Source organism: Lucilia cuprina, chromosome 6, assembly GCF_022045245.1.
Source record: "Lucilia cuprina isolate Lc7/37 chromosome 6, ASM2204524v1, whole genome shotgun sequence".
In the NCBI taxonomy this organism is placed as follows: domain Eukaryota; kingdom Metazoa; phylum Arthropoda; class Insecta; order Diptera; family Calliphoridae; genus Lucilia; species Lucilia cuprina.
The window spans coordinates 555,039-575,717 of record NC_060954.1 but is presented as its reverse complement, the minus strand read 5'-3'; the positions used below and the strand labels follow the sequence as shown (position 1 = coordinate 575,717).

The 20,679-nt window shown below is 28.0% G+C and overlaps 2 protein-coding genes and 2 long non-coding RNA genes across 10 annotated transcripts; 2 read left to right on the top strand and 2 right to left on the bottom strand.

Moving 5' to 3' along the window:
* Positions 1-2,006: 2,006 nt before the first annotated feature.
* LOC124420811 lies at positions 2,007-7,437 on the bottom strand. Its single transcript, XR_006941387.1, has 4 exons — positions 7,064-7,437; positions 2,618-2,989; positions 2,237-2,547; positions 2,007-2,164 (listed from the first exon to the last, which is right to left on the bottom strand). It is a non-coding gene; the product is annotated as an uncharacterized LOC124420811 (long non-coding RNA).
* Positions 3,612-6,858, top strand: LOC111678445 (C3 and PZP-like alpha-2-macroglobulin domain-containing protein 8). The gene is made up of 3 exons (XM_023439793.2): positions 3,612-3,765; positions 5,636-6,037; positions 6,098-6,858. The coding sequence occupies exons 1-3, from the start codon at positions 3,756-3,758 to the stop codon at positions 6,574-6,576; spliced, it is 891 nt and encodes a 296-aa protein (XP_023295561.1). The 5' UTR covers positions 3,612-3,755; the 3' UTR covers positions 6,577-6,858.
* Positions 7,438-7,988: 551 nt separating the features above from the next.
* LOC111678452 (dystrobrevin beta) lies at positions 7,989-20,480 on the bottom strand. 7 transcript variants are annotated; one of them, XM_046955212.1, is made up of 9 exons: positions 20,163-20,480; positions 14,845-15,200; positions 14,703-14,788; positions 13,816-14,642; positions 13,132-13,747; positions 12,264-12,368; positions 10,805-11,143; positions 9,776-9,813; positions 7,989-8,684 (listed from the first exon to the last, which is right to left on the bottom strand). In XM_046955212.1, the coding sequence occupies exons 2-9, from the start codon at positions 15,180-15,182 to the stop codon at positions 8,616-8,618; spliced, it is 2,418 nt and encodes an 805-aa protein (XP_046811168.1). In that variant the 5' UTR covers positions 15,183-15,200; positions 20,163-20,480; the 3' UTR covers positions 7,989-8,615. The 7 variants fall into 7 exon arrangements, 6 of the variants coding, with proteins under 6 accessions (XP_046811168.1, XP_023295572.2, XP_046811169.1 ...); XR_006941409.1 differs by having other exon boundaries at positions 8,591-8,684; positions 10,635-11,143; XM_023439804.2 differs by lacking the exon at positions 12,264-12,368.
* Positions 19,418-20,133, top strand: LOC124420854. Its single transcript, XR_006941410.1, has 2 exons — positions 19,418-19,627; positions 19,679-20,133. It is a non-coding gene; the product is annotated as an uncharacterized LOC124420854 (long non-coding RNA).
* Positions 20,481-20,679: the final 199 nt, after the last annotated feature.

The following is a 20,679-nucleotide window of genomic DNA, read 5'->3' as shown; positions in this document are numbered from 1 at the left end:
ACTCTGTAAAAAAAGAGGGGGAACAAATAACTTGCACATATTGCAACTGCATGTTTATTTTATCGTATTTGTGAGAATTTCATGAGAGTCTAGCTAATACATTTAATAGTTTTTTTGAGTTTGTCATTCCATTAATAACATTTATATTAAATAAGTTATTCATTAATCTAAACTTTCTGCTGGAAAGATTTCCTAAAATTGCGATTGTTTTTACCCTTCTTAAATAAACAAGGATTGCAATTATCACACATTTTTGCAATGCTTGTAAATATCGCTTTATTTTTGTTGTTTTTTTGTTTTGTCATGTCTTATGCTATTAATTAAAAACCTAAAGATTAGCTGTTCTTATAATTCCTTAACAAAACTATTCAAAATAAAAATGTAAATTAAACTCTTTTTAGTATCTGCCATTAATAAAGGAAAACTGCAAGAGAATTAGAGAATGAAATAATACCAGAGAATAAAATAACACAAATATTCACATACATAAGTATGTATGTGATTTGTTTGTGTGATTTTATTCACGTGCATTTAACACCGTGAATGTGATTTTTTAGTGTCACCATATTAATGGTAAATTTTATATAGTGACTATAATTATAATTATTAATCTAATGACAAAATAAACACATCTTAACCATATTTTATAAATATAATTAAAAGTGGTATGCATATGTATATTATATATAACTGGAAAAATGTCATCTAAACACAGTTTTTTTTTTAATTTCTATCGAATAAATATTTTTAAAATTAATTTTTTGTCTATAGAAAATTTCCTTCTACACATGGTAACTCTATACTTACTAAAAAATAAATAACCTACACATACCTATACGTATACAAAGCAAGTACATTTGGAGGCTTGTCTTAAACTTTCTATACATATGCATACCACTTTTAAAACCTTATCCAGTTTTTAAATCTGATATTTCTGTTTCATACATTTATTTGTATATACTCTCTAATTAAAAACTGTTGTTTTAAACCATTCTAAAAAGATTCAATTCAACTCTATGAACATTTTTTTAAATGTTTAAATATTTGTTAAATAATGTATATAGAATGTACATTCTACAATTGTTTTCATATTACAAAGTATATATAACCTTTCAAATAAACATGATAATTTTTATAAACGTGTGAAATTTATAAAATTTTAACTCAGTATTTAAATACTTTATGTTGTTCGTTATAATTTGATTTAGCTGTAAACAAACTGCATAACTAAAAAATTAACTTCAAGTATTTGCTTTATAGTAGTAATAGTAGTATAATATGCAGTGCTTTAAATTCAATTACATGACATACACATAGATTTATTTAAATAATTATTACGCTTATATTTTATCGACGGAAATCTAAATTAAGAACTTTACATGTTTATTATATAAATCCATATACATACATAAAAATTTATGAATGTATGTATAGTATATTTAGTATGAATAGATAAATTAAGCCTAACTTTAAAAAACCAGATTTTATTTAATGTAAATTTGCAACATTTTGGATTTGTTTAATAACATTGCTATTTGCAGATCAAATATTTAAAAACGCGTAAATTTTTATGGATCAGCCTAATGTATGCAAAATACTAAAAACAAATTTCCAATTGATTGAGATTGATAACAATAAATAAAAACTATTGATTGAAATCAATATTAGATGTTTATAAAATTTAGATTTATACTTTTATAATTTCATATTTCTATACTTGCAAATTAGTTATCTAATACTTATCTAATTACTGCAATATTTGACCAATCGAAACCCTTGCCGGAATCGGAAGAAAGTCGTAAAATTGTGTATATAATGCAACTATTAAATTTCTTCAAAAATATAAAACTATTTAACTATTCCATTTCTATAAACTTTGCCCCTACTCATAATAAATTTCTAAATTTAATAATAATTTCGTTTTAAATGTTTTTAAACTTTAAAACTTATGTATTAACATTACTTTGAAAAATAATAAAAAATATTGTTATACGTCTTACCTTTTATTCAAATGTTTACAAAATTTAAGATCCTTAATGAATTTGGTAAGATTTACATCTAACATCGTTTAATACAGTTTATCACCATTCCATTTGAACGATATATCTTTCTTCTTTTTATAAAACTTTGTTGAAGTCTTTTTCTGACCATAAAATCATTTCATCTGAAAAACAAAAATTACAAATATGAAAATTTGTTAAGAACTTTAAAACCAAGTGCGTAATATATAGTATACATTTTGATTATGTTTAACATATGTGCCAAATTTGATCAAATCATCTTGAAAGTTGCTCCCTGTAGCGTGTGCACAAGGTTTACATGGACACACAGTCAGGCGGACAAACATCAGCACAAACGCATAATACATAGTGGTGTAGGGAATAATAACTCATAAACATAAATGAGTACCCATACGCAAAATAATCTTCATTATGTAGTCAGGCGGACAAACATCCCCACTATAGTGGTATAGGGTATAATAACTCATAAACGGCAAAATAATCTCCATTATGTAGTAAGTGCATCAAATCCAAAGAAATAGTTTTTCTGAAAAAAATATATAATATTAATAAAAGATGAAAAAACATTTTCCTTGATATCTGAGATTCTACTGTACCATTGTTTGTCTGATTATTTTCCCATAGTGCAGTGATGATGTCAGATGTGTGAATAACTAAAATCCAAAATAACTATTACTCACAGCTCTCTCAAACATAAAATACTATGACACTTGAATGATTAGCCAACGTGAAGTTCAGCAAATGCAGTTTTTCTTTCTCAACCATATATTCACTCAAACTCGGATGATGTCAATCATAGAATATTGGTTAGAAGAGAAGCAGAGTTTGTAAAGTCTAACTCAAGGATATTTATTCACAATGACGTAAAGAATTCTTTTGTAATTAAATTTCAACAGGACTATTTCAACATCCATATAATATTTTTATTACAGATTTTTCTTTCCCTGTTTCCGCTCTATTTGGAAAACCTATAAAAAAGAAAAAATATTACACATAAGGTACTCAAACTAGTTTTATGGTATATATTATAGGTTAAATACATGTAGTTAACAGCTGAGTTTCTTTTCAATTTCTTAGTAGCAAAATTAACTTTAAGTGCCGTTTTCAAAATTTCATTATTATCAGTTGATTAGACATCAAAGACATCTGGACCTGGACAGATTTTGTAAATATGAAAAAAAAGAATTTATGTTTTTGGTATTTTTATTATTTAACCAAAAGTTTCAATAAATTTTAATATATTTTTCTAAACGCATATGTTAAAACCGATACTTAATGTTTTTTTGTTGTTTGGTGATGACCTATAATTTATTGTGTATACAAAAAGCATAGTTACGAGAAGATCGTCATAACTTAATATATAAAATTACATGTAAAATAATTTAAAATTTGACTTATTCAAATAATTTTCGCATTGCAAACTAATCAAAATCCAAAAGACGTTAAAAGCAAATAATTTTGATTTATAACATTCTTGTTGCAAATGGCCAATATACACGTACTAAACTAAATATATGAACAGCAATACATTCACATTTATAAAGACACAAGTATTTTTGTGTATTTCTTTGCTTAAGTTGAGAGATTTTTAAATTGTTTGCTTAAAATCAGTCGTTTGCCGAATATCGTTGTGTTAAGTAGAAAATCGATTGATTTCGGTAAAGAAATATTATTAAAAAGGTCAAGAAGTGTTAATTAATTATAATATAATTTTTCTAAAATATATAAATCAAAATGCCAATTGGTAAGTAAAATTAACTTTTCTTTTTATGATAAACACCAAAATACTTAAAAATATATGTAGTTAAATATAGGTTTCATATAAAATAGAACGACATACATATATTTGTGTACAAAGTAAAAGTTTTCCTACTCTATTCTATTTTTTATATAAATGGAGATTTGGCAAAATTCCAAATTTTTTAAAACAACTTGAATATATGAACGTTTATACATATGTATATACTAGCTCACATAATGCAGAATCATTACAACTTAAAAAATACACTTTCAATAAAAACAATGTCAATCCAATATTTCAGCAATGTAAATGAACAAATTAAAATTCAATGCAAAAAACTCTCTATCTCCTAAAATAACTGAATATTTACAAAAAATAATTTATTGTTTGGAAGCTTCCAGTTAATCACAAAAAACAAAAAAAAAAATCAACTTGCTACAGTTTGGCATTCGTTTGAGAAAGGCGTAAATAAAAATTAATAAAATATACTTCGATACAATTTGCAATAAATATAATACCGCTAAACAATGATTAAACTTGTTTTTTGTTATTAAGAACAAAAATTTGAGGCCGTTATAGCTCCTAAAAAGAAAAAAATTAAATTAATTTTATTTTTGTATGTAAATTTTATAAAAAAACATTTTGTATTAAAAGAAACTACGCAACATTTCTCTTTTGTTATGTTTTTTTTTAAGTACAGTTAAATATTTGTAAACCGTCTGTTTGAACGTAGTACAGCAAAATCACATTCATATTAAAAAGGTTTTATATAATTTTTGTGAAGGGCAATGAATGTAAAGAAGGTTATAAAATTGTCAAAATTACGTAGGGGTTATGTTGGACTCATACTTATGCTTACAAATTATTCCTTTTTTAAAAGTTTAGTGATGAGAAACATTCATCTAATAATTTTGTCACTACTGTACATTTCTATGATCTCATATATACAAACATACCTACGTACATATGTATGTTTGTACATTTTATTTTGAAAAAGTTGTTTGTTTTGAATGTTTTTGTTTTTTTGTTAATGTTGTTTACGAGCATTAATAGAATTAATTTTACCGGACTATTTATTGTATTTTGTTTATATATTTGCATATACATACATACATACATACATACATAAATTCACATTCTTAATATACATACAGACATGCTATAGATATTCCTACTACTACATTGTTTTATATCATTTGATTTCAACCCGAACATCCCAAATTTTATAAAAATAGAAAATGTTTAAATAAAACGATTATGTTAAATAAATAAATTTCTAATGACAAACTAAATCAGACAGGTGTCTTCTTACTAGTAGATGGGTTGGATTAAATATTTAAATACAAAGTATAATACAACAATTAAGTACGTAGTATTAATTAATATACATACATTTATATGTATCTCTGTGTGTGTGTCTAAATACTAGAAAAGCTTTTCTTATTATTGTTAACGATTATCGGTTGGATTTGAAACCTTACTCACAAACAGTTCAAAATATGTCTGAGGGAGATGTTTGTTTTTGTTTGTCATATTGAAATTATAAAAGATGATGTCATGCATTTTTGTTTTGATTTTTTGCTCTGAGTAATTTTATTATTATAGATTTTCGACTGATGTGCTAAACACTTTGTATGTAAGATGTTTATTCAGTTTGCGAATTTGAGCATTGATTGTGAATAGTTTGTTAATAGAAAATTAACACAAAATCGTTAGAAATCGAGTAGCATTATAATGGAATATTTTAGTTAGATTATATATGTAAATGAAAGTTTTTTTATATTTTGAAATTTAATTTGGAATTTTTTTTTAGGGAATGTGTAAATTTGTTTGAAATATAGTTAATTATTTTAAATATTGTTTATAATTGCAGAAGTAAACACTCCCGATAAATTGGAATACCAATTTTATCCAGTATCTGGTGGTGTTTTCACCTTTAAGGTTCGTTGTGCTAACGATGCTCACTTGGCTCTCACATCTCAACCTGCTGAAGCAGACCCCATGTATGAAATTTTCTTGGGTGGCTGGAGCAATTCAAAATCGGTTATTCGCAAAAATCGTCAAAAGCCCGATGTCGTTGAAGTCGCCACTGAAGGTATTGTAAATGCCGGCGAATTTCGTGGCTTTTGGGTTCGCTGGTACGACAATGTGATAACCGTTGGTCGTGAAGGCGAAGCTGCGGCATTTATGTCCTATGAAGATCCCGGATTGTTCCCTGTTAACTTTGTAGGCGTATGCACCGGTTGGGGTGCCAGTGGTAACTGGCTTATTGATGGTAATTATACATTTTATTATATTTGTGTAAAGTTTTTTAATAATTTGTTTTTCCTTTCAGAACCTACACCTTCTGCACCAGCTATGGGATTCTCAGCACCCACAGGTAGTGGTCCTGGCTGTTGGGTACCCGCTGCTAATGGCGAAATTCCTCCCAACTCTATGGAAGGTGGATTCGATGGCAGTGAACAATTATACATTGCTCGCGCCAGACACGAGGGTGATCTGATCCCTGGTAAACTACATCCTTCTCATGGTGTATGCTACGTTGCCTGGGGAGGTGCCGAACACGGTCACAGCGAATATGAAGTCATGTGCTCTGGTGGTGGTATGTGGGTTCCAGTCTCTGATGGCAACATTCCTCCAAATGCTGTTCCTGGCGGTGAAACCGCTGAAGGCGAACCATTGTTTGTTGGACGTGCCACTCATGATGGTACTATCACCGTGGGAAAAGTACAACCATCGCATGGCTGCTGTTACATTCCTTATGGTGGTGAAGAGTTGGCCTACAAAGAATTCGAAATCTATGTTTCCAACTAATAAAATCTAAACAGCATTTTGCACATTGGCCAGAAGATAGTGACACCAGCAAGTCGCACTAATTAATTGATGAAGCACAATAAAAAAAAGTTCATTCATTACAATTGTTTAGATTTAATCTGAACTAAAACATTGCAATTATTTTCTACACATTTATACACATGATATTTTTATATATGTATAGTTTTTTTTGTTTAAATTATTTTTCATTTTAATTTAAAAAAGGAATCTCAAAGATTTAACAAATTATTGCTTTAAATAAATATAAATCAAAAAACCAAACAATTTGTTTAATTTCGTTTAAGGTAAGTTGTTGTTCAAATAAGTTTCAATTTGAATTAATCAGTTTAATAAAACTATAGAAACAATTTCGCCAAATGCGATTTGCATGTGTAAAGTTCAAAGAACTCGCTCAACTTTGATTATAGTATTCCTCTAAAGAATATTAATAATAATAAAATGTCAACAATAAATAATATTAACTTACCAGAATCCTTTCAAAGTTTTCAGATTTAGTAAACATATTTGTGGTTATTATCTTGTAAACGTTCATTGCCAATTGACCTTTGCAAGCTTCTCCCAATTAAAAACAAAATTTCATTTAGGCTTCTACGATAACACAGACTGGGATTTTCCATTTTGATGTTGGTAAATAAATAATTCAATTGTTAACTGCCATTTGCTATATTTATTATGTTCTCTCTATATAAATTCATCATGTACTTGCGTGTGCAATATATAAGTATGTATGCACAAAGTTATTTTGTTGTTGTTTTTGTTTTTTATTATTTTTTTTTAATTCATGTTTCATGATTTGTGTTTGTTATAATTATTTTTGTTTAAACTCTATTTTAAAATGATTAAATACGCACAATTTATATATTAATTAATTAATAAATATCTATGTAAGTATATATGTATGTATATGTAAGTATTATAAATTTTTTAATTAACAATAAATCTCGTCTACTGTTTTTCTTCATATTTTAATTTGTTGCTTTAAATATATGTATTTATTTTTAAAAATGTATTACTGCGCCTACAAAAAAATTACATTTTCATTTTTTTCAAAAACCAAATAACACAAATTTTAAGACATTTCTTTCAAAATTACTTACTTATAGATAGATCTCTTTGAAGGCGCAGTGACATTTTTTATGTTAGTACATTAGCAAAAAAATTAAGTTTTGGTGAATAAATAAATTGAGACTAATTTTAATTTTTGAGCCACTAATGTACATTTATGCATACATATTATTTGTTATTTAAAGCGTTCAACTTGATTAATGTTTACTGTATGCAATATCAGTCAATAATTGGTGTATTAATCAATGAATAGAGTTATATTTTATTTATAGATTAATGAATCATTTCAGAAACACATTTGGCTATTATGTTTTCTTTTTTATATATTTTTAATATAAAATCATTTTATTTTTGTTTTTTTTATTATTATATATGCAGAAATACTATGTTATATAAAATAGAATATTTTTGACAAGACAAAGCAAAGAGATTCTGTTAAAGAATTTCAAGTAAAAATATCTTTTAAATTACGTTAGTTTCATGTTGTAACAAATAATTTATAAACGTATGTATGTGTATGAAATATTCCTATAGAAATTTATTTAAAACTTAAGTTTATGGTAATTTTTTCTTTTAATATTAAACTAAGTACTTTATTAATTTATAAATATTAAAATTATTTATATGTATATTATTAGAATTAAATAAAAAAAGTTCACATTACTGTTTTGTGTATGTACTAATGTTAAGTATCTTCAGTATATAAGTATTTTTTTTCTCATCTAGTTAATTAAGTATACGAATTGTTAATAGATACATACATGCGTACATACATACATATGTATATATAATAGGTTTTTGTGTATATTATGTTTATATATTAAGATCATATCATTGTGTATATATTTAAGTATGTATTTGAACTAAGTTACAAATAATTTTATCATTTATATAATTTAATAAGTTGTTTTTTAGTTTTATTAATTTATTTTTAAATAACAATAAACATGGAATTAGTTCTTTTGAGTATGTAAAGACCACTGGGCGAATTGTTCCTGCCATTGGCTGCTGCTTGAATTAGTCTAAAAAAAATAAAAGAAAAACAATATTACATTTATTTTTTTATATATTTACTCAATCGTAAGTATATTTACGGACAAATAAATAACTATGTGTGTTTTATTCTATAAAAAAACGTATAAATTTAAACTATTAGGTAAAATTTTCATAAACTATTAAATTAACAGAACAGTTGCTAATGCAGAATTTTTCCTTATTAAGACTTCAAAAGTAATCCCTGTTTCGATGTAACAATCATATAAACAACTCAATTTTTGAGTTTTAACCACCATGAATGTTAAATAAACTTAAATTACTTTTTTATTTCAAATATGCGATTTATATTAAAGGTTTTAGTGTAAAATATTTTGTTGTTTCCAATACATTTCTTTTGCATTTAATACCGATTATTCCCATAAGCTTTCGGAATATGTACATTAGGAATATAACTATTGACATTTATTGCTAATATGAGATTTGGCATAGGAGAGTCGAATAAAGCATTTAAAAATATGAAAAACCACTGTACATTTTTTTCGCGTTTTTTTTTTAATTTCACGCACCAAACGCAATAAAGTTGTTCATTACATATATTCATTTATTTAGGAAAAATACATTTTGTTTCTTCACACTTGGAAAAAAATTCAATTATTTATATAACTATTGATTCAACGTCGTTCAGTCCAAACCGTTAAGCTAAAGTCATGAATTTTAGGTACTAGGTTTCTTGGGAATCAATTACGTTAGGATTTTTAGAAACTCAAACGTTTAGTGTAAAAAATGGGTAAAAGGAGGGTAAAAATTGATTTGTTTAAAAAATTGGTATTGGTGTGTGATGTTTTAGACTGCAACTGACCCAAAATAATTATATTCATAACTTATACCACATTTGCCATCAAGTGGTGGTATTCTAAAAATATCGCCAAAAATTAGTTATATTCCTAATTTACATTAAAACTGTTCAATTTCAAACTAAATATTACAAGTTTGTTATTGTTGTAGAAATATTTATGAAATAACACTTGAAGCCACGATACTCCATAACAATATGAAATGTGAATAAAATATTATTTGTTTGTCCATACAAGCATGTTTAAGTAAACAGAACCTTTACCTTATCCGTCCAATCGATTGATTGAGGGTCATCAAAATCTGTAAGATGTATTAAAAAGTTTTATGTAGAACAATATTTTCGAGCAAAATATAAAATAGAGGGAGTATTTATGATACGAAATACGAAAATAGATGGTTAAAAAACAACGTTTACAAATACACACGAATTTTTTTATATGTATATATGACATCATATAATGATTATAGAAATAAACCTCTAGGAGTTACTTGCTATTGAAAGAAATACACAATAAAATATATTCATTTTTGAACTATTCGAATATTAATTATTTACAGAATTTTGACAAATTAATATCTGAAACTACCCTCACAGTTGGAGTTGAATAACATAAGGAAAGGCATAATAAGTTGTATGTGTATGCAATATCATTTAAATGTAGATTTTTCATTTACATTATAATGTTGTACTAAACATATTGATATGTATGTATGTAAATCTCTCTTATCTATTTGATTCGAAGAGAGATTTTTTTAACAAATTATGAATATCATAAATGAAACTTAAATCATATATACTACACGTAAAAACATATTGGAGGAATTATGATAAAGAGTTTGGTTGGTTAGGAATGTTTTTGGTCTGAAAGTGTTGAAAATTTAGACAATAGGCAACAGAAAAGAGAAATGATAAAATTTCAAAGAATGGCTTAATAAAGAAGCGCCTACATTGAATATCTAGCGTCTAGCTTACTAATGATATCGTAATTTAGTTAAACGAACACAAATCCAAATTGAAATTTTCATCTGTCAATCTGGAAACAGAAACATAATTGATTAGAGCTTTCAATTTGGATGTGCTATCGGAAAAATAATAATGATAACAATAATAATAATTGTACCTTGGGATTTGTTTTAAATAGAGCAATTGTAAGAGTAACAGTAACAGAACAGTAACAGTAAAAACAACGACAATATTTATGTATTAACATTGAATATTTTTTTTATAAACTCAAACTATATTTCATAATATGGGCGTGCATAATTAACTGCAATTCATCGATTGTCTCACCGATTTCATGCAGTAGGGGAAAACCAGCATCCGGATCATCGATTAGGATTTCTGGATAGTTTTTATATCCCATTATACGATTTATGTTAGCCTGTTCTTCGGCAATATCAAGATCGGAATCTAACTCAATGTCGGTATCATTCACAAGATGAAACTCAATTATTTCCTCGGGGTCGTCGCATTTGTCATGTTGAGAGTTTAAATATGTTTCATATTGTTGTTGTAGGCTCAAAATGCCACTATCACCAAGATTTAGACGACCAAAGCTGTAATCCATGTCGAAATTATCATACTCTTCATCTTCGTCCTCTGATTCACCACCTTCTATATGACGTATGTCTATATAGTGCATTAAATATTAATTATACATGGGTACACAATACAAAATATTGACACAATACAAAATAGATTAATTGAAAATTTTATCTTTGAATATATGAACGTTTTTGTAATTAGTTCAGTATATAGAGCCATGATGCACACATATGCAAATCTAACAATTATATTCATTATGCTTTAAACCTCTATTAGGAAAGTAATCTAAAAAAAATTAAACCAAAAACAGAAATTATATATTTTTCACTAATTTAATCAATGAAGAAGCACACCCCTTCTCATCTTAATAGCACTTCATATAAACGCATCAAAATTGTGACTAAGACAGGCAGGCAGACGACAGAAACACTTACCTAAAGGCAAAATAAAACGGGCCTGAGAAGCTTTAATCGCTTGTTCTGCAAAGACACACACATACGTATACTTAACAACACATCCAAACACACTTACAAACGCCAATAACCAGTACAAACATGTATGTATGCAACATTTAATGTAGCAAATTACTTCAAAGAGTATTTAAATCTACATCAATCAATATTTAATATGCATTTAAATACTTATGGGAGTTTGTAAGTAGTATGCACATTAGGGCATAACACAATTTTGCCATTATCACTACGAAGGGGAGGTACTAATTACAGAATAAAGTTTAATCGAGTCAAATTACATTTTCTCAAATCAACCACAATATTTCGGTGATAGAATTTTGGCAAATTACTTCACTTCAAGAGAAATGTTTTATACAAAAATATAAGTATTTGTTCAAAAGAAGTGATTTACTGAATAGAAATCAAAATATTGAAAATACTCCAATGTTCAAAGCAATTTACGTGGAAACTTTTTGAATGCCAGCAACAAAATTTAAATAATTGTTCATCATATATTTACAATATAAATACATATATTTTTAAAGTTATACCCTAATGAACACATTCGTTAATAAATAGCGTATGTGTCTGCATGAGCAAACTCACATCATAATAGCGAAAACCTCTAACGTTAAGGGAGAAAAAAACTATTAAAGCACTTTATAAATTTAAAATTTTTTAGATGAATCACAATTAATAACATGACTGAGTGCTACTAAAACACTAAAGCATAAATTTAAAATATCATTTACCTGTATTTGAGTCATTAAGAAGTGTCGATAATGGATTGAGATCATAATCAAAAATTTCTTCATAAAACTCATAATTTGCATTTTGAAACCCTTCATCTGGATTAACTAATTTCAAATGATAAACATTTCTATTACATACATATATTCATATTCAATGTAAAATATTAAAACTAAGAAGAGGTAATGTAATTTTCGGCCATGCCGAATTTTATATACCAACCACCAAAAAATCTGTTCGTATCTATAGTAAATAGAATATTATGAAAAAATGATTTAATTTTTTTGCGATTTTCGAAAAGTTTCAGCGCTGATTGCATTGAACTGTTTTGGAAACAATAATCAAGCATATATCACTCATTTCCATCAACACTTAACTTGTGTGTATGCAAAAAAAAACTGTTGTTCATTAAATTTAAATATGACAAATATAATTTCTTTCCTCATAACTAATTTAACCTAAGAATGTCTCTGTTCAGTACTATAAGAATTATTTAGATAATGTATATGTTAAAAAGAGTAACGTAAGTAATTTTGGTTGTGGGTATAAACATGAGTTTAATTCAATTTTGAATCCAGTATTAATAAAGGTATCAATGATTCGTATTTGTAAGAAGAAAAGGGCTCAATCCAACCAATAAGAAACCTCTTATAGCCTAAAAATACCGGGGTTGTTGTTGTATTGCACGATAGAAAAATATGAAATATCAAATATTCCACATAAAATTTGCAATATTTGTAATACCATTACATTTTTTAAAAAAAAATTTCATTTTTTTCTAATAACCAACAACTGTTTTAATATGACAATATGTTAACCGAATAAATATTTTTTCATTATTATTTTAATTATGTAAATTATAATACTCACTACCACTCCCATTAGTGCTAAAACCTCCTCTCATATCGCCACTCATTTGTGGACTAACATGATCCATTTGATTTGGATTAAACGAACCTTGATTTAACGAGGCTGCCTGTTGAACGCGCAACACATTCCCAGTGCCCATTAGTGAGTGGGCAGACGATTGGGTATGCATTGAACCAATTGGAGATGTTCCCAGGGTGTTTATACCACCGCTACCACCACTGCCTACAACCGAATGACTGCCTCCAGGCATGGGAGGTGATTTACCAGAACGAGGGCTAGAATTTGGTGTGGATCTGGGCGAAGAAGTTTGTTGACTCTTTAACATTCGCATTAGACCCTCCAGTTGTTCCATTAGTTGCCGTCGTGAGTCTTGCAAAGCTCCCAGGTGGCCCTCGAGTTCGCCTTTGCGTTGACGCAAAGCGCGTAACTCACTAATTAGAGCAGGATTTTCAGGTGCCATTTGTTCGGCTTCTTGTTGTCGCCTTAACCTCGCGATTTCACGCATAATTTCTTTATTTTTTGATTCTAGTTGTGTTATAAGCTCCCGTTGAGCACGTGAGTTGTCCGAAGCTATTGGATGCTGATTGTCGGCATTGGCTGCACTGCTGCTACTTGGCTGCAATTGAAAACATTTACATCAAGTAATGAGACGGAATAAGGACAATTTACAAAAGTATAACTCACTGCACGATTTTCCTGGGCAAGTCGGGCTGCATATCGAGCTATTAAACGATGTTCTTCATCATTTGCTGATGCAGCCGCCACCCGCGATGATGAAACACCATTCGCACTGTCAATACTTCGTCCAGTGGCTCGTGAATCGATGGTGCTAGAACGATCAAACATAAGACCGCTGGGTAGACCTCCGCCCCCACCTCCTGGTATAGCACCACCTAAGCCATGAAGCATTGTCGGATCAGTGAAACCATTATGCGAAGGCAGTGGTGAGGGTGGCACAATATGTGACAAATTCAGTGTCTTCTCCGGCTGTTCAGGAAATCGTGGCAACACTTGAGTCGTCTTCTCTGGCACACATCGGAAACTTTTGCGCAACGAATGACCAATCTGTTTACTGGGCGATTTGTAACTTGAATATTCCTTGACTTCGTGATCGTTTTGATGGTTCAGTGATGTCTTGCCATGCCAAAAGCATTCCTGGCACAGTTGGTAGGCGTGACACCGCTGACAACGGTAACGAAAGCCAGTGAAGTTTTCCTTGTGACAGACAGAGCAGATTGTCGGATGCACAATCGTTTCAACTGTAGCCAACCGATGCAGCAAAGGTAACCATACGAGACACGAAGGGCCAGGTTCAGACATAAGTGTTGCCATGAAATCATTAACAGTAACTTTATTTTCTGACGAGAATATCTGTTCCTCCAATCCCTCTTTATAGTGAAAAGTAGGCGATTCGTACACAGCAGCAGGCAAAGCAAGCACCTCTCTTAAAAATTCACCCAATTTCCAGCTAACCAATTGACCTGCACCATCCGAGATCTGAGAAAAAATATCTAGAAAACCAACAATTCCATTCGATTATATTACACATAGCCATTTAATTTACTACTCACATCTTAATTTATCTACCAATTTGCCGGAACACATCGTAGCCAAAGCCACTTTTATAGAAAACACCCGTATTTTGCCAGAATTGTCACTACAAATGACGTTCTTTAGTTATACACACTAATTGGTTATATTTGCAAAATTTACCTGGTATATGCTGCTAGCAACCAATTAAGCAATAGTCCTGCCTTTGAATCAACCGGGACCTGCTGTGCAGTCGGTAAACGTTTGTTCAGATTATGATACAGCGATGAAACCAGCGTCTCTAAACGGGCCACACTCACATCACTCTGGGGTTCCAAAGTATTTAAACCATTTTCACGAAAAGCTTCAATAACATTCCATATATCAACTAAATGCAAATTTGTCGACTTTTGAATATAACGCAATTTGGAAGCAGTACGATACGAAGCAAAGCGTATTGAATCAAAAGTTTGTAAACGTAAGTCTTGCAACAAGGCAACTCGTGGTTCCAGTTCCATCATAATGAATCAATAAATAATCTGAAATAAATATTGATATATTAATATTTCATTCAGAACTTGTTGTTTTAAATACATACTAAAAAACGTATCTAGTTTTACTAAGTTTCGATTTTAATAGGATATATTGAAGGTACATATTAATTTAAGGACATGAAATAAATAAATATAAATTGTGTTTGAAAGGCATCTTTAAAAATAAAATACGTATATATTTTATGCCGGATAAATAGATGTGTACGGATATATACATATGTACATAAATATATATGTTTATACATATATATTTGTGTGTGTGTGTCCACCATACTATTATGTACAATAAACTAGGCCAAATACTTCCATGTATTATTAGATTGACTTTATGTCTGTATTTTTATGTATGTATGTTTTCCGTATACACATAAATGAGTCCTTCGCTATTATTAAAACGTATATTCATATAAATATTCCAACATACTTGGTAGTTTCAAAATGATGCCGCTCTTAATAGTAAAGAATTAAATTCATCTTTTTAAGAATTTTGTAAAAATTAGTTGTCCATATTCTCATTTCAAAGAAAAATTCTTTAGAGGTTTTACTTTATATGTAGACAAATAAAATTAAACTTACAAATGGAGACATAAAAGTTCATTAGACCTGCCCTATAATTCATATTTTGGTATATAAAAGAAAATTTTTAATTTTTTTTGTCTTCTTTCAATTCATGACATATGTACATGATTATGTATATGTACCTATGTACTCGAGTTGCTCATTTTTCGGTGTGACCTATATTTTTGACCTTTTTAAGTTTTGAAAGAAACTTATTCGAACCGTTCGATGTACGAATATCAATTCATTGAAAACTAATGATACTAATGAACAAATTTAGACCCACCCAGCAAAACTTAACTGTTTTGGACACCTTTAATATAAAAACATATACATACATATGTATGTATATAAAAGTTTTAGTAGTTTCATATTAATTTTAAAAATCAGGTTGCTATTGTCTCATCAGACGTCTTTATTACAACAATGGAATAAAACTTTTCCTGTAATGAAAAATATTTCTACTTATTTCATGATTATGTTTGAACTGAATTTTTTTTTAACTTAAATAAAAGTTTTCTTTTGCCTTCCCATCATCAGTTTTCATTGTGAAGTAATTGTGTGCTTAAGTTGACATTTAGTTGCTCCAAGATAAAAACTTGTACAACTATTAATAGAACAGAGCTCTGATAAATCAGAAAATAAAGATAACGCGAAGAATTTCTAATAAAACAAAACTGAAACTAAAGAATTCTTTATGTACATACATGTTTAAAAATACAGTTACTAACAATTAATATGTTATCATTTTATAATTTTATGTTTAAATTTCATAATATTTATTAGCATTTGTTAGTGTCAAAAAACGAGAGAAGTAATTGAGAACTTTCTAAAATATGTATATTAAATTATTGATTTCGTCAAACTCAAATATATTTTTATAAACTTTTGAAACCTTCCTATCCTGTATTTGAGAAATCTGATAAGAGTCCAAGTCCAAGAAATTATGGGCGGGGAGAAAGAAGAGTAGATTTTTCGAAACTTGTTTAAATTGTTCAGTAAAGCAAAATTGTGTATTGTGATAATAAGTTAAGCCATAGAATAATACATATGTATATAGGTACATATGTTATCATTAGTTACATTTTCACAACTCACTGTTTTTTATTATATCTATTTTACACATCTATGTCAATTATTTACATTTTGTATAAATATGCATGCATTTTTATCAAAGGTAAATTTTTTTGATTTTGAAATATGTCTTTTATTTAGAAACGTATTCTTTAGCAGATAGGTTATTTTAACAAATGCCCACACACTTTATATATACATACATACTACATATCTTTTGTCGATTTTTTTTATCAACTCCCACCTCAAAAATTTTAACATTTTAACATAAAGAGTTATAAATTAATTAAGTTGTTGTTATTCAGGTGTATTTCAAAATAAAAATTTACTGTCTCTTCAGATTTGTTAATACGAAATATTGTATTTGTATTTTCTTTCACTAAACGAACCGAATTAGAATATTATTGGCCAAAAGAACAGCAACCCCAGTGATATTTATTAAACAAAACTATTTTCTTTAGCTTGCAACAATCAGGCCTAAATACATTCAACATTAGAAAACAAAAATAAAAAATCGAAAGAATTTAAATGTTTGTAATCCAATTACATTTATGTTTTGAGAATAATGAATTTATGTAAGTAGGTGATATAGGAATTTGGAAAAGATTTTCGACATAAACATACGCTAAGTATATGCATTTATTAATAAAACTATGTAGATTCTATCTTAGATAAAATGTTTTAATGTTTCAATTAGTTATATAAATCACTAGCATGTGTATTATTATTTCATATGTATATTTTTTTGGGTTAATTTATGTAGATTCAGTATTGATGTTCAAAAAATTTTTATCTCGCTATACTTGTGCTTTTTTATAAGTAATTCATACCTTTATTTTAATATAATGGAAGTACGTAAATAGTTTAACGTTGAAATTACTTCAACAAGCAAAGTTTTTATACAAACATGCAGATAAAAATCATTACAGACAATTCGCACGCCCATATTTATTTCAACACGATGCTTTTTTAATTCTAAAGTCGATTTCTATGAACCACTTGCTGCAATACATTGTAGAGGCCGTACACTATGGCTTCTTTACGATGTATATAAAATAAGTTCATTATCGGAAAATAATTCGACATGTTTAGAGAAGAAAACATACTACCAAAAAGTAAAGCACAAAACCACATACATATGGAAATATATTGTAAAATTAAATTCAGTGGAAAACAGAAAAAGAAAATAAAATGAAATTTTATATATGAACTGCAATTAATTATAAATTCTTGGCCCAAATATGAAATGTACCTTTAATAAAAAAGAAATTTGAAATTATATTATTTATCTGAGTATTTTACATTACTGATATGACAGATCGTATCATAAAAAACCATTTAACTGACATTAACAAATTATTTATTTATAATAAAAAGTTACATAAATGCGTATTAAATATAAATACCAAATGATTTGTCAGGTCTTTAATTAATGAAATTTTATTACGTATTCGCTTTACTTTAAAGATAATGCTAAGAATATTTTGAATTAAAAGCCAAATTTATTTCTTGTTTATTTTCATTGTTTTAGTGATATTTTTGTTTTTGTTCACCTTTAAACATTCTGGATTTTATAGTGAATTAGAATTCTTTAGGAATGCGTAACATTATCAAATGCTAAGTACTTATTACTTTATTCTAAAATTGTATTACTATTAAAAACATACATACGTATTTATTTATATTTATATATGTATGTATGTATGTATGTATGTATGTATGTATGTATGTATGTATGTATGTATGTATGTATGTATGTATGTATTTTTTTATAGTATATATTTAAGTTTACTTAATATTTAACAAAAATATTTATTATTTGTAGGTATATACATAGGTAAATGTCTGTGTTTGTACGAATCTGAATGCGTTTTATAAAAAAAATAATATGCAAATATATAAACATCATCACACTTGAAACATTTTGTTTTTAATTTTTTGACTAAACAGAAGGAAAACAAATCAAAATAGACGGTGACATCATTTATAGTAATCGCCAATTTTAGAATTAAATAAAATGAGACTATTCAAAGCTAAACGACAACCGATCAATATTAGCACAGCAGCACTACAACAACAACTAAATAGAGAAGTAAGGTGTATGAAAGATAGCTATTATTTAAATAACAACTTTTTTGACACTAATCTCTTACAGACTATGTAAACACAATTCTTCATTTAAATTAAGTTTGTACATTATTATGCTAAAACAAATTGTTTATTCTCTAATAATATTAAATGTTATGGTTTCTATATGAGGGAAGTAGATTTGTCGACTTTTAATTAAAGCAGTCATCTTGAAAAGGATATAAATAAATCTATGCAAATAAATCTATGCAACCTTTTTAAGGGGGAACAAAAACATGATCCTAAAATAGTTACACATGTAAGCTGATAGAAAAAAACACAGGTCATTTTTGTAATATTTATTTTTATAAAAAGCACCATAGGTATATTTATATTGGAGTTATAGAAACAATAAGCGCATCAATTGATATAAACAATATCAACTTTATTATACTACTAAGCAGCAAGAACTCTTGAATATTTTAACTCTTACAGTGATTAGAAATGCTTTACGAAAATCAAAAGAGAGATTTTCAAATAACTATTGTTGTGGTTTTCAGTTTTTTCAGCACATTTGTGCTGGCGCTCCTAACAATTCGTGTTGTAATTTCGTTTACTATTAAGACCAAAAATCATGGTAGCGTAAAAAAAATTATAAATTTAAAGCCACAAAGACGTAAATAATCAATAGACTGGCAACAAAAATATTGCTTGTAAGTAAGGTATTCAATGAATGTGGCAAGATTTTAACAAATGAATATTAGGTTTTTTTCTTATAAGGATGGAATAGAAAAGACCACAGGGTGGATAAGTACAAATGTCATCGAAGAAGAATTGATGCTATTTGCATAATGTAATGTTGGAGCAAAAATTAGGTTGGAATCTGTAGAGAAAAATAAATTGGCAACTCTGATCCATTGTTTCTTTAGGTCGGAGTATGAAAGGAGTGCGCAAAGATTTACTCCGCCGAATCAGAGAGTAAGGAATTTAGAGGGGAGTGACTGACATCTACTTAAGCACGATGGACTTTGATAATTGAAGGAATTATGCAGTTATAACAAAATAAGAATTGTTTTAATACCTATATAAATTAACAATATTTCACACTTGTTATAATTTGCACATATGGATAAATTTAAATTAACCTGTTATCAGTTTTATTTCTGTATCTCTCTGTATGAAATATATTAATAAGTATGTACATATGTACTTATGTGTACCTTTTTGTTTTATTTATATTTATTTTACCTGTTTATAGAAAAACGGACAATTTTTTATAACAGACAATTTCGCAGCAGCAGCGCAGCAACAGCACCAGTAAAACAACAGCTTTTTTCTATTTCCAACTACACAAACACCACATATATTTTTTTAATATTTTTACTTATTTACATAATTTCACTCAAATAAATAGAAACATTATTATATTTAATTTGTTTCTGCATGCAATATAAATTTCTCAATGAAAAAATAATAATTTATCTATTCTTCCTGCTAATTTTTTACTTGAAAAAATTCGCGTGCACTTTTTCACACCGTCTTCTTTCTTCTCGTATTGCTCACTCACTAAGAAAGAGAAAACAAAATATATGAAATCAAAATCCAGAGTTGGCAAAATTGGTAATACTGTTTTGTACTTTTTCGGTACAACGTTTGAAAAATAAAGTCTGGCAATTAAAAAAATTTTGCCCCATAGCTCTAACATCTCTTCATCTTCAATCATAATAGTCTCATACTGGAGAGCAACATTTTAGCATATCTTATT

Excerpts from the sequence above, each read along its gene's own strand:
- LOC111678445 (XM_023439793.2), top strand. Across the intron at positions 6,038-6,097 it reads TGGTAACTGGCTTATTGATG|AACCTACACCTTCTGCACCA; the intron begins GTAATTATACAT and ends TTTTCCTTTCAG.
- LOC111678452 (XM_046955212.1), bottom strand. The coding sequence starts at position 15,182 with ATGATGGAACTGGAACCACGAGTTGCCTTGTTGCAAGACTTACGTTTA. Across the intron at positions 14,643-14,702 it reads ATTGGTAGATAAATTAAGAT|ATATTTTTTCTCAGATCTCG; the intron begins GTGAGTAGTAAA and ends TTGGTTTTCTAG. Across the intron at positions 8,685-9,775 it reads CAATCGATTGGACGGATAAG|ACTAATTCAAGCAGCAGCCA; the intron begins GTAAAGGTTCTG and ends TATTTTTTTTAG.